The 14532-nt window shown below is 39.7% G+C and overlaps 1 protein-coding gene across 2 annotated transcripts; it reads right to left on the bottom strand.

Moving 5' to 3' along the window:
- Nucleotides 1-226: 226 nt before the first annotated feature.
- LOC131538373 (uncharacterized) lies at nucleotides 227-13965 on the bottom strand. Of its 2 annotated transcripts, XM_058772229.1 has the most exons (5): nucleotides 13845-13965; nucleotides 2616-2749; nucleotides 2243-2408; nucleotides 1709-2002; nucleotides 227-1411 (listed from the first exon to the last, which is right to left on the bottom strand). In XM_058772229.1, the coding sequence occupies exons 2-5, from the start codon at nucleotides 2737-2739 to the stop codon at nucleotides 613-615; spliced, it is 1383 nt and encodes a 460-aa protein (XP_058628212.1). In that variant the 5' UTR covers nucleotides 2740-2749; nucleotides 13845-13965; the 3' UTR covers nucleotides 227-612. The 2 variants fall into 2 exon arrangements, with proteins under 2 accessions (XP_058628212.1, XP_058628211.1); XM_058772228.1 differs by lacking the exon at nucleotides 13845-13965 and having other exon boundaries at nucleotides 2616-2975.
- Between the last annotated feature and the right edge of the window lie 567 nt (nucleotides 13966-14532).

Genomic DNA, 14532 nt, shown 5'->3' with positions numbered 1-14532 from the left:
TGATCACATACAAAGTTCAGCCCTTAAATACAGCACAAACCTGAATCACATGATCACCCACATGATCCAAAAAAAAAGGGCAATCAGGAAATCACCTCACATAAGGATAATAAACAAACACATAAATATTTACAACTTTTGGAGCTGTGGTGGTTCAATTTTCCTCTTTGTGTTTTAAGTATTTTTGTGGTTGAGCACCCACTTTGAGCCTTTCGGCCTATTGGATGTGCGCACTCTGATTGTTATATAAAGTTATATTATGGACATTTTATTACACATTTTTACTACTGCTTTTTGATATTTGCAGGTGTTGCTGAATTTTGTCCTTTTCTCCAGTTCTGATCTGTCTTGTGATATCTGATTAGAATGCACATCTGAAAGTATTCAGATTACACTACAAATTAATGAAATTTACATCATAATTACAATAAATAGTTGTTTATTGATGTGACTTACAGTGTGATTTATTTATTTATTTTAATTTCTTTTGTATACATGTTTTTGTACTGAGAAGATGACTTAGCCCTCACATAAAATATAAATGAGACAGGAAAGCAGAGGGGGAGAAACCAATCAGAACATGACACATGCTAAGTGAAACACTATTAAATGTCAATTTACATTCTTAGGTTTTCCACAAAAGGAAAAATCTTTAAGGACATTTATTCCAAGATTTTCCCGGGGACCTCCAAGTGGATCAATTTGTTCTGCGAGTTGCTGCATCTCATCATCGGTCACAGTGAACTGGTTTGGAGGTACGGTAACTCGTTCAAGCCAATGCACATGAGATACCGCTCCTGATACAGAATGACTGCCACCACCAATTAGGTCTACTGGATTAGTCTCTCCTCCAATGGAGTCTGAGGGTCTTGATGCAAATATCTCCTGCATTGCAGTACTTAGCAGCCTCTGTTGTGCCAGGCAACCCTGGACAAAGATTTGTAGAGGTGACTGGTGTCTCTCGGTTCGCAAACCATGATTGTTCCACTGGTGTGTAAAATTTGTCAAGTCTTTGTTAATTCTTGGGATGTAGACATATTGCAGAGCCCACATGTGCATTTCATTATCTACATCCACAATGCCCTCACTCTCAAGAAAGTGGAAAAGGTCATAGTACACATTTGACACCCCACGCCACAGATCGACCCAAAGTCTTTCAATCCTCTGATTGTGTGTACTTCTTCCTCTAAGAGCACTCCCTCGCTCGGTGCCTCTGAACAGGTTCATGAACAAGCACACTGCACTGTTCTCTCCACCATGGTCAGTCCTTACTCTGGAAGGGACTCTATATTTGGAAATGGCATCCAAGAAGCAGTTCATGACAGTGCTGCTGCGATTGTTGTTAGATGCACGGAGAAAGGTGACGAGCCGACTGTAGACATCAATGGCACCATGAATTACTATCCTCCATCTAAATCAACACAAATAAATAATTACTTAGTTGAGCATAACACCTGCATTAGACAACAACAACAAAATATCTGTACTTTTATGTTCTACAAAAGCACTGTTACATCCATCTTAACCTATTTTTGCAGCCATATTAATTTGTTAATGAACTGCTCAATTCTAAAATTTAGACTTTTAAAAACTTATTTACTTCAAATTTTAAATACAAATTTAGTGACTTAGTGGCATTTTTTTAAGTAACAGAAGAATAGAGTGGTTTAGGCATAATGCAATGTTTAAGATTTAAAAATAAAATTACCGTATTAGTTTGTGATTTCCATCAAGATGCCATAAAGAATTAGGTCCTGCGACACGGTAGGACCTTCTACGTAGTCGCTGAGACATTGCTCTGAGAGCTGTAGCCCTTGGGTTGACACAATGCATACTGCTCCTCACTCTGCACCTCTGATCCCGAATTCCCTCTGTCCTCAGTTGTGCTCGAACTGCCTCTGGTCCAAGTTGGTCATTTCCAGCCACTAGATCCCTAATCTTTTCATCTAAGTCTGCATTAGATACGTCTGAGTATGAGGCAGACTGCAACAGATTGAAGCACCTGGGAAAATGGATCCAAGTATTTTAACATTTAATAGGAGCGCTAAAATAAATCAAAAGTTGCAATCAGCATTTCCCTCGGGGCGGGGGGTAATACAAATATGCTTCCATTGTCCTCATTTGTAAATTGCTTTAAAAATCAAATTAAATGTTACCATCATTGTATTAGTTTTCCATGACAAATACACCTGTGAACAGGGTATCGTTTGCAGTCAATGGATATATTTATTATATAACTTACCTTAAACGTCGCTTGACTGTAGATATGGAGGTGTGTAGAATATGTGCAATCTGTGTTTCAGTGAAGCCACAAGACAACAAAAACAACAATTGATCCTGAGTAATAACATAAGACGGTGCGCCTCTGGATCCACTACGACTCAGTGGAGGTCGATATCCAGTGCTGTCTGTAGAAAAATTACAATATACTGCTTTTATAAACACTTGGGAAACAAGCAGACTTCTTAATTTTTCCAGTAGTTTGTATGTCAGAGTATGTTATGCTTAGCAAAATTACTCAAAAGAAAATAATGTAGTCAAGTAACTAGCCATCAAAATCAGACAATCTAATTGGAGTTTACTGTGAATAATTAAGATAGTTTGACGGCATTTACCTTCCTGTGCTCTCGGTTCAGAAGTTTGAATCTCCTGAATAAAATCAGATACTTCATGGATTATCTCATCTGCTGCCTGAGTATGTAGAAGCCTCCCCTTTGCCCATTCCAGGCTCCTCAACATGGTTTGAAGTCTAAAAATTAAAAGTAAATAATAATAATAAATATTAGAGCATACTTTTTGTTTTAAAAAGTATATCATGTTATGTTTTTTAAAAAGGAAGAAAAAGTAGTTTAAAGTCATATAATTGTGTTAAATGACAAAAGCAAAGAATGAGAAAAAGCAAACAAAATGTTCCTTTAGAAAGAAATATCTAATTTAGAATGTATTACACAAACTATTAGGATACACTGACAATATTTTTTTTATAGAAGCTGCATCTGAATCAGTATTTACATGCAGTGTTGGGCACATTACTTAAAAAAAGTAATTAGTTATAGTTACTAGTTACTTCTCACAAATAGTAACTGAGTTAGTAACTGAGTTACATCATTATTAAAGTAACTAATTACCAGGGAAAGTAACTATTGCGTTACTTTTTAAAAATGTTCAAATGTCAAATAACTTTGGATGCCCCCAATATTAAATACCGGTATGTTAAATTAATGAAATGGACACTAAAAAGAATAAATTACTATTAAAAAACATTGTACATTAATCTACACTATTTATCTACTGACATTTAGTATCAGTCAGTCAAGCATTATAATATAATATTATGATAATTTAATATTATATGATGATAGAACTTTAGTAATTAGAATAACCAAGTATTAATGCATGTTTGTCATCAATATAAAACGCACTAAGGATTAATGAGCTGCTGGGTTCATGAATATTAATCACGCTTTCTGCGTTCGCTCGAATTGATTTGCTGAAATCAAAACAGGGATGATAATAGGTGAGCGCCAGCCAATGAGATTGTTGTTTGCACATTAGCTCCGCCCACTACAAGAAAACCCGGCAGTTCTTAAAAGCTGAAGAATTCCGAAGGAACTTCGTTATTTTGACAGGAAAATACAACAAAGAATATCGTTTACATGTAGCGCGTCAATCCTGCATGTTATGAAAGACTCACTTGCTTTGTATCTTTTTTTGCGTGCGTGTATGTGAGAGAAAGCGACGGCGAGTCGTGCGCCTTCACAGTAGAGTTTATGGGACGTCAAATACAGCTACACTGCGCATCCATTCAGATGAACTGAAAAATTTAATTCTAATAATATAATATAGTAACGCAACATTTTATTGCAAGTAACGGTAACGGCGTTGTAACGGGGGGAACAGTAATTTGTTTGATTACTCGTTACTGAAAAAAATAACGCCGTTAGTAACGCCGTTATTTATAACACCGTTATTCCCATCACTGTTTACATGTAGGCTATGTACAGACTAAAACAGTTTGGTTATCAGCATTCTTCAAAATATCTTATTTTCCTCAAAAGAAATAAAGACATTTAGGTTTGAAACAACATTGGGGTGGGTACATGTAAATAAACAGAATTAAAATGTTTGTGAAACTATCCCCAAAATATTTTTAAAACTGAAATGATACTCAAAAATGCATAAAAAAAAACGCCAGTAGGTGGCAGTAAATGTTTAAAAATCATTGAGTCCATTTGTTCAAACAGCAGATTCATTCAGTAATGAAGAAAGGAATGCGTCCCAATGTGCATACTATCCATCCTAAATTCTATGTGATATTAGTAAATTTCAATACTATTTAGGGCAGATAGGGTGGATAGTATGCACATTGGGACGCAGACAATTGATTCAAGTGATTCATTCCTCAAAACGTGAATTCATTTTGAAATGAAACCCTGCTGTGTGTTGCTACTAGACTCTGGGTTTATATGTAATATTTCGGTTGGAAAATTGAGCAAAAACACAATGTTATGTTTAAAATACAATATTGTGGCGAGTGGGGCGGGGCCGAGAGCCGTGGGAACGGAGCGAGGCCGGTGGAGTTAATGATAATGAGCGACACCTGCGCCACTCACTGGTCTCGAGTCCCACGGAGGAGCTCCAGAAGGATAAAAGGAGGAGTGACGACGTGGAAGACGAGAGAGGACCAGGCCTGGACTTTTATTTTGTATTTTATGTGCGGCAGTCGTCCGTGAGGGGCTGCCGCTTTACTTTGGTGTTTGTTTATTTTATTAAAAACTTTGTTTAAATGTTCGCCGGTTCCCGCCTCCTTCTTCCCGATCTACGAACTGTGTTACATTGGTGCCGAAACCCGGGAGGAAGGAGGGACATGCTGTCAGAAGAGCCCTCGCCGCTGAGGGAGATCGTGGTGCTGACAAGGTCGGGCAGCACGAAGGAGCAAAGACCGCTAGTGGCTGCCCGAGGCGGTGGTGCTGGAGCAATGGAAGAACAGGTGGGACGGAAGGCTCGCTACCGTGCTCCGAGGTCGAGGAGGGGTGGCTGCTGTCCAAGAGGGAGCGGAGGAGTCGGCGCCGTTCGCCAGGAGGCCGGAGCCTGCTGCCATCCGCCATGTTTGGGGAGGAGCAGGGAACGGGGGACTCGCTGCCGGCTGCCCTCGACCGGAGGAGCCATTGCCGTCCGCCAGGAGGCGGAGGAGCAGAGCCGTCCACCAAAGAGGTCCAGTACCATCGCATGGCACCGAGAGTGAAAGCCTCTGGTTGAGGACCGAGCGGCAGTGTGTCCGGGAACCGGACCGAGATTTTTTCTTTTTTTTTCTTTTCCTCTCTTCCCTCTCTCGTCTCTGTCTCTCCTCATCCTTCCGTCTCCTTTTCTCTCGTCTCATCGGTCCTTACCCCCAGGTACGCCGCGGCCGCCGTGATCGGCTCCCCCCAGGGAGGGGGGGGGGTGGAGTAGAGCGCAGTCTCGGGAGTACCCCCCGGCCTGCGAGGGGCGATGGGGGTATGTGGCGAGTGGGGCGGGGCCGAGAGCCGTGGGAACGGAGCGAGGCCGGTGGAGTTAATGATAATGAGCGACACCTGTGCCACTCACCGGTCTCGAGTCCCACGGAGGAGCTCCAGAAGGATAAAAGGAGGAGTGACGACAGTGGAAGACGAGAGAGGACCAGGCCTGGACTTTTATTTTGTATTTTATGTGCGGCAGTCGTCCGTGAGGGGCTGCCGCTTTACTTTGGTGTTCGTTTATTTTATTAAAAACTTTGTTTAAATGTTTGCCGGTTCCCGCCTCCTTCTTCCCGATCTACGAACTGTGTTACAAATATAATTTAAAAAAATTAAATACAATATTAATTTCTTATTTATTAATGCTAATCATGTCTATCTAAACTTGACCTTTAAAACTCAGGTAAATACTTTTGGAGAATATGGACACAATCTTTACCTGTTTAATGATGACTGAAAGACATCAGGCCCCGGATTATCAGACAGTAAAAGGCGAGTGCAGTCATTTACAGTGTGTTTACTTTGCAAAATAAACGCTCTCCTTGCCATCTTCGCACGCTAGCAAACTGGATGCTCAGACTTGCCGTAGATTCCTCGTAGCCATGAGAGGTGTGTCCATGTAGATGAGCGAATAAATCTGCATCTCAAGTGGCGTGTGGCGTTAACTTAACGTTGGTCGATGTGTGGCGTTATTTTAACGCGTGCTGGCGTCTGCCGTTAACTTATCGCCTGATGGCGGTTATTTAACGCCTGGCGGCGTTATGAAAACGGCGTTTTAATATTGATACGGCGGTGAAAAGTAGGCGAATTCTGAACCATTTGGCTTTCCATAGGCAAGTGTGAAGCGTTCGAAGGTGTGGGCTCACGTTACAAAACTAAGCGACACCAGTGTCAGATGCAATATATGCAGCAGTGTTATAGTGAACAAAGGAGGCAACACTAGTAATATAATGAAACATTTACTAACAAAACACAACATCTACCTCAAGCAATGCGCTGCATTTACTATGTCTCCCGGCTCCAGGTCCTACCGCAACTCACGAGACACATTCACATCAAATGTTGATTCAGCGGTAGAGTTACACTCACTAGACACTGCACTTATTCGCAATAACAAAAGTACATTATTTGCGTGTGCTTTAAAGCCTTGCCAGTTTAACATTTAATTTGCGTGCTGTTCTGACATGTGCTTATTCAGAGCGCGTACACTGAAGCGTGTGAACACTAAAAGGCCGGTCAAACAGCACATGATTATTTAGTTATTGTCTGATTGCGCTAATACTATCAAAAACACATATAAACGCAGCTATTATGGAGCAAATTTTGTGCCAATATTCATCAAACAAATCCAGTGTTTTGCAAATAAACACAATCTGCTTTGCAAAGCAAAACTCGACTTTCAAACAAATGCAAAATGATTTGCAAATACAAAACTCTATTTGAGAGAAAATGCAGAGGTATGGACAAATATATGTATTGAGTGTTACAACTGTGAGACTCATTTGCCTTTTTATGAGGAAACTTGGCTTGTTCAGCAGTGCACTAGTTCAGTAGCGCGCACTAGTTCAGCAGCGCACTAGTTCAGTAGCGCTCTAGTTCAGCAGCGCACTAGTTCAGTAGCACACACTAGTTCAGCAGCGCACTAGTTCAGTAGCACACACTAGTTCAGTAGCGTACTAGTTCAGCAGCACACTAGTTCAGTAGCACGCACTAGTTCAGCAGTGCACTAGTTCAGTAGCGCACTAGTTCAGCAGCACACGCACACTAGTTCAGTAGCACACACTAGTTCAGCAGCGCACTAGTTCAGCAGCGCACTAGTTCAGTAGCACACACTAGTTCAGCAGCGCACTAGTTCAGTAGCACACACTAGTTCAGCAGCACACTAGTTCAGTAGCACGCACTAGTTCAGCAGCGCATTAGTTCAGTAGCGCACTAGTTCAGCAGCACACGCACACTAGTTCAGTAGCACACACTAGTTCAGCAGCGCACTAGTTCAGCAGCGCACTAGTTCAGTAGCGCACTAGTTCAGTAGCACACACTAGTTTAGCAGCGCACTAGTTCAGCAGCGCACTAGTTCAGCAGCACACTAGTTCAGTAGCACACACTAGTTCAGCAGCGCACTAGTTCAGTAGCGCTCTAGTTCAGCAGCGCACTAGTTCAGTAGCACGCACTAGTTCAGCAGCGCATTAGTTCAGTAGCGCACTAGTTCAGCAGCACACGCCCACTAGTTCAGTAGCACACACTAGTTCAGTAGCGCACTAGTTCAGTAGCACACACTAGTTTAGCAGCGCACTAGTTCAGTAGCTCACACTAGTTCAGTAGCACACACTAGTTCAGCAGCACGCACTAGTTCAGTAGCTCACACTAGTTCAGCAGCACACACTAGTTTAGCAGCGCACTAGTTCAGCAGCGCACTAGTTCAGTAGCTCACACTAGTTCAGCAGCGCACTAGTTCAGTAGCACACACTAGTTCAGCAGCGCACTAGTTCAGTAGCGCACTAGTTCAGCAGCACACGCACACTAGTTCAGCAGCACACGCACACTAGTTCAGCAGCGCACTAGTTCAGTAGCGCACCAGTTCAGCAGCGCACCAGTTCAGCAGCACACACCAGTTCAGCAGCACACCAGTTCAGTAGCACGCACCAGTTCAGCAGCGCACCAGTTCAGTAGCGCACCAGTTCAGTAGCACGCACCAGTTCAGCAGCACGCACCAGTTCAGCAGCGCACCAGTTCAGTAGCACACACCAGTTCAGCAGCGCACTGGTTCAGTAGCGCACCAGTTCAGCAGCACACCAGTTCAGCAGCACACCAGTTCAGTAGCACACACCAGTTTAGAAGCGCACTAGTTCAGCAGCGCACTAGTTCAGTAGCACACACTAGTTCAGCAGTGCACTAGTTCAGTAGCGCACTAGTTCAGCAGCACACTAGTTCAGCAGCACACTAGTTCAGTAGCACACACTAGTTTAGAAGCGCACTAGTTCAGCAGCGCACTAGTTCAGTAGCACACACTTGTTCAGCAACGCACTAGTTCAGTAGCACACACTAGTTCAGCAGCGCACTAGTTCAGTAGCACACTAGTAAGAGAGTCAGTCAGAGTTAATGACCTGATTACACTAAAACACTCAAAACTAGCACATCAAAATAATAGAAGAATGCAAATTATGCAGAATCTTAATAACATGATGGACGCGCACCTAATTTGTGTTTGATTGTGTGTTTTTTTTTTAAATCTTTTTGCGAACTTTGAAAGGATTTGCTTCACGTTTATACGGAAACCCAGCTACTGTTGTGAGTTTCAGAAAGCTCTTGTTTATCACGACTCAGTTTGTGATGAACAGAGACTGAAATGAGACGCACGTTTTCTGTTCCTCGTGTTTACACACAAAAACCGTTCATTAGGCTATTGTTGTTAGAAGTATTACAGTGTTACATAACCATTAACTAATTTCACAGTTCTCTATTTAATTTTCAAAATGAGTCATTGTGATTTAAACACTTTAAATGATTAAAAACACACCTTTCTTCTGCAGAATCTCAGATGCAGGAGCGCGACGCAGCCTTATGACGTCACGTCACCACAATAAAATAAATGTCCCGTTCACATGCTAAAAATAATTAAAAGTTTCTGGTTTAAATCGAAATGCTCTAATCTAAATTTAAAGCTTAAATCTAAATTCACGCTCAACTCAGGAACAATCACACCAATTACACAAACCAGACACACACATCAACAGACAATGATTTTACATTTGTATTCACACACACACACATCAAGCAGAAGCAGAGATTTTACGTGACATTCATCCTTTGCTGACTTTCTAAAGCTATGATTTAGCATTGACTAAAATAATTGTCTTTTGTTGTTAAATTTAATTTCTATGAAAAATGTTAATCTTCTAAAAAGTGCACAATAAAATCCAGCTTAAAAATGTTAAAGCTAACTTTTCAAGTAATGCTATTGAAACGACAGATCTTTCCATGTCCAGTTTAAATTTACCAAGGAGGTCTTTGCATTAAAATTATATGCTTTTGTTAGAGATGAAACATATAGTATTTGGAAACATTAATGAGAATACAAATACTTCAAATTTTCATGATCCAACTAGTGCAGTCATGATTCCTCGATTCAAATCCAGTACTCGATTTAACCCTTTTGTGTCAATTAATAAAGTTACACATAGGTCCATAGAGAACAAAAATGTCCAGAAACTGTAATAAAAATATTATATATCAATTTTTTTTTTTTTTTTTTTTACCAGCATCAGATCTAATCATAACTACCAAACTTTCATTCATTTTCAGAATTTTAACCATTTACATGTCAGTTTGTTTACATAATGCCACTGGTGGGTTTTTTTTCTATGAAAAAAATTAATTATTATTATTATTTTCCATGTACTAAATGCTAGCCAATGTCTTGGATATATTATTGACTAACAATATTAATTTTGATATGTTCCTATTTTTTGCACCATGTCAAAAAAAAAAAAAAAAAAACTACCACTTGGGTCCGTAGAGGACAAAAATGTCCATGCCCAAAAACTGTCATAAAAATACTATATATTAAGATTTTTTCCACTTTCTCCCTGCTGTTTGATGGAGGCAGATGGTGTGCGGAGGACGTTCTGTCTCGGTTTCATTTGCGGTTTTGGTATATAAGACACCACTGCTTAGTGAAAGCACAGAGTGAAGACAGGAGTTCTCTGTGCATTGTCTGCATTAGTTGTGAGGAAGCTCTGGCTTGTTCTTGTCAACGTTACCGACTATAGGACCATCTTGCTCTTCAGTGGTTCCTCTGCCAGTGCATAGGAGGTGAAGACATCACCTCAGGTCCCAGTGTTCCCCTGTAGCCCCTTTGTCTCTTCCAGTACAACCCTTTCCCCTGGTTTACCTCCGCAGGACTTCCAGGAGACTTCCCACTAGGGATGGGCGATATGGCCTAAAAAATTTATCACGATAATTTCAGGTATTTATTGCGATAACGATACCAATGACGATAATTAATAAATATATATATATATATATACACACACTAACTGGGGAAAATCCGGTCCCGTTCCACTCCCGGAAGAATTACTCCCATTCCCTCCCACTCCCGTTTTTTTTTATTATTATTATTTTTTTTTTTATTAATTTATTTTTGGCGAAATCTGTCAGTTACAGTCACAGCGTGCCCACCTTAGTTGAATAAAACCCAAAATGTAGTTTTTGTTATTATATTGAACTGAAAGCCAGTTTATGCAAAGTGTAGGCTACGTTGCACACATTAAATTTTATGTAAATCATCCATGCTAACACACACGTTTTCTATTTGAATTTTGTTCTTTCATTTGAAAGTACACATTTCACTCTCTATAGATATATTTTTCAAAGACGGAAGTTTCTCGCTCAGAGACCTAAAGCGCACCCTGTTTGCTTTAAAGCGCAACGTTTCGTTGTTATTCTGAGTGTACACAAATAAACGTAGAGTCTTTACAGATTCGAAAGATGTATATTAGGCTACTTTTATCTGTATGACCAAAAATTACGGATATTTTAAGAGCAAGTGAGCGCTCCAGCGCCTGTCCTGCAGCGAGCGTGCTATTCAGCTCCACTCTCCACACAAACACTTCAATAATGCACATTTCTCTAGGTTAACATCATATTGAGTGGCCATGTAAAGTTGCTACTACATACATCTTTCAGATGAAAAGCCATATTTGAGGTCGATGAACGATAGTGTGTATTACCACACAGACCAGCCGTTAACGATCTGTCCGTCACGGACTGCGTCATTCACTTAACCAGCCACACCAAAGCAAACAGGAGGAGAGCGAGACAGGGCAACTAGTTCCGAATTAAAATATAAAGTTTATAGTTTATTTATATAAAAGGTATATTTGTGTATAAAGTTGGGTATCATTACTATTCCCGGTCCTGCCCACTCCCGATGACATTTTTTCCTGTCCCGTCCCAATCACGTGATTCGTAGCGATTTTGTTTCCCATCCTGCGGGATTCCCGAAAAAATGTCAGCCTCTACTCCGCATCTGATTTTCTAAACCAGTTCCAAATTGTGGAGGTAGCTCCTTGCTTAACAACAAGCTCCTCCTCAGCCTCACGTCCGCCTTCCGCCATGCTTGTTTTCACTCCGCACGTGAACAGTGGATCGGTCGCGCGCAAAACTACGTCATCAACTAGACTTATCGTTATTATCGCGAGGAGACACATTTTTATCATGAGGAGAATTTTCAATGGTATATCGCAAACGATAAGATATCGCCCATCCCTATTCCCACTGTAGATTTGCATCTCCCATGACATTGCAACATCGCAGGTGACCCAAGGCTTGTGCTGGTGAAATCCACAGCGACCTCTGAAAGGGACAAGCTGCCACATATTTTTAATTCAGTCTTAGTCTTAGTCCTGTCTCAAATGTGTGTTTTAATTATTATCATGTTTTGTTAACCTTGTCCTGTTTTTGTTTAGTCAAGTTTTAGTCAGCGAAATGTCTGAGCATTTTAGTCAGGTTTTAGCCAATGAAATCTTAGTCACATTTTCATCATGCTGTATAATGGTTAAACTGATCAAAAAATAATAATAATTATAATCGCAATGATTGTTTTCATTTGAGAAATTTACTTTTGCATTTTAGGTGTTGCACTTTCTCCAGTCAGCACAACTCAATAGAATGCCCTCTCATACATTTGGTTTATTTTAACTCCTCTAGTGTACTGATTTATTATAGGCTATTAATTATATAAAGGAGCTGGGTGATGTCTTCTGTAACGAGATCAAAGCAGGACTTCACTGTGTCTGACCCGGGGTCATACCTTTGGCAGGACAGTAGCGCAGCGTCTCAGTGTGAACAGAAGACCAAACAATTTGACCATTTTTTCTGTCTCCTCTGTGTCCTCTCTCTCACTGCTATCATCAGAAGAACACGAGCTATCTGAGCGGTCAGGCGCCAGTGCAAACTCGACTTCATCATCTGATTTAGATGCATCTGAGAGCTCACGGTCAGGGGGCACAAGAGCGTCTTCTACTGTGAAACGTCTCTTCATCTTGCAAGCTATGAAATGACCAGCCCTCAAGGATCACGTTTATAGATTTTATAGAGCACCTGTGCCTTTTGTCTAACTTTGTCTCAAATCTACCAGACAAAACAAGTTACATTTTCTATTGGTGAAAACAACTGAAGTACTACATAAAAATCAAGCGCACCTTTTATCTCTGTGCAAAAACAACAAATGAAAAAGTGCAAACCAGGAATAAAAAATGTGTTTGAATGAAAAACATCTTCACTAACCTTTTTTAACTTCCTTTTGAATATTGTGTGTGAAGAGTTTGAAAGAAAGGAATTCTACTGTATTGAAAATCACAAATCATACAATTTTATTACATATAAGTCCACATTTATGCTCCACTTCCAAACAGTTGTATCTGTATCTGATTTAGAACGAGCAGAAATCTGTGAGAAACATAACAAGCCAAAGATAAAAGAACTGATAAAAATGAGCTGTTGTAGGAGTAATATGGGCAGCGCTGTGTTCGAGTCTCAGCTCCAGGTTCAGGTTCAGGCTTGTTTGCTCATTAATGACGTCATCAGCGATTAGGTTACGTTGACTAGACGTTCTCCTTGTATAACGGCACTTCTCGTGTTTATTGCCATCTTATGGTAACTCACATAATGTGTTCCTTAACTGTAAGTCGCTTTGGATAAAAGCATCTATCAAATGAATAAATGTAAATGTGTCACAATTAACTGAAACAATGCACATTTTTTTCTTACGTTTTGTGAATCTGTTAGCGTGTAGGCTTTTAAATGTATTTTTATGTATATATTTTATTCTGTTTTCTCCGTTCACAGAAGCGCAGCAAGTGTGTGATGTGAGCTTGTGTGAATCCATGTTTTACTATCCTGCAATTTTCACTGTTTTCAAAACACACAACGAGCTGCATATTACCTGCCATTCATTTACACTTAAAAAAAAAAACTTTATTTTTCAAGTCAAGTTTAAGTGTGGACTTTTACCTTCTGAGTCATTGAATTTCGGTTTATTACGACAATGAATTATATTCAATTTTAAGTGAAATTTCAATACATTCTATTGTACACTATTATTTTCAAATACACTAAATTATTATAAAATAACATTAATCACACTAAAGTTTAGCTAATATACATTTGAAATGTCTTAGAATATAATTTCAAATCATAGGAAATTATGAATCTGACAACATTACATTCTATCAGAGGTGGGAGTAAGTCCATTTTTGTGAGAATCAAGCAAGTCACTGTCAAGTCATATGTTTGATGATTTAACTGAATTTATATATTAACCACAGCTTGTGTTCTGCAAATACATACGAGCATCATGCAGCGTGTTTGTGGTGTTCGGCCAATCACAATGCACTGGGTCAGCTGGCCAATCAGAGCAGACTGCATTCGTCGGAAGGAGGAGCTTTGTAGAAAACAATGCGTTTGAGAGAAGCGGGGCATAGAGGACCTACAATAATATACAGTATTTGAAAAAGAATGTGTTTTTTGAACATTAAAGCATGTCAACATATTCTGTTACACTAAGTACACAAAATAATGATCTTTAAAATAGCATCACATGACCCCTTTAATAAATTAAAGTGTAGATCTCTTTACAACCACAAATTAAATAATAAACTACAAATGAATGAGTTTGAAATATTTAACAGTTCTTTCTAATCCTTTATGATATGAAGATCAAGATACTTGACTTTATTCATGATGGAGAATATCACAAATGCTCAGTAGTTGGTGTTATAATTCTGATCACTTTTAGATATTAACCAGAAGCTTTTTAACAATATCAGTGGTATTTATAGCTTTGATTGATAACACAATATTTTAGGGTCTTTTAAATAGTTGCTTATTAGCATGCATATTACTAGAATATTAGTCATTTATTAGTAGCAATTACGCACATATTAATTCTGCATAACCTTATTCTACATCCCTAATCCTACCCAATACCTAAACTACTTTGTTAACTATTAATGAGCAGCAAATTAGGAATTTATAA

The sequence above is a fragment of the Onychostoma macrolepis genome, chromosome 04, assembly GCF_012432095.1.
Source record: "Onychostoma macrolepis isolate SWU-2019 chromosome 04, ASM1243209v1, whole genome shotgun sequence".
Taxonomy (NCBI): Eukaryota; Metazoa; Chordata; class Actinopteri; order Cypriniformes; family Cyprinidae; genus Onychostoma; species Onychostoma macrolepis.
Note: the sequence above shows the minus strand (reverse complement) of the source record. Positions and strands in the feature narration are given on the sequence as shown.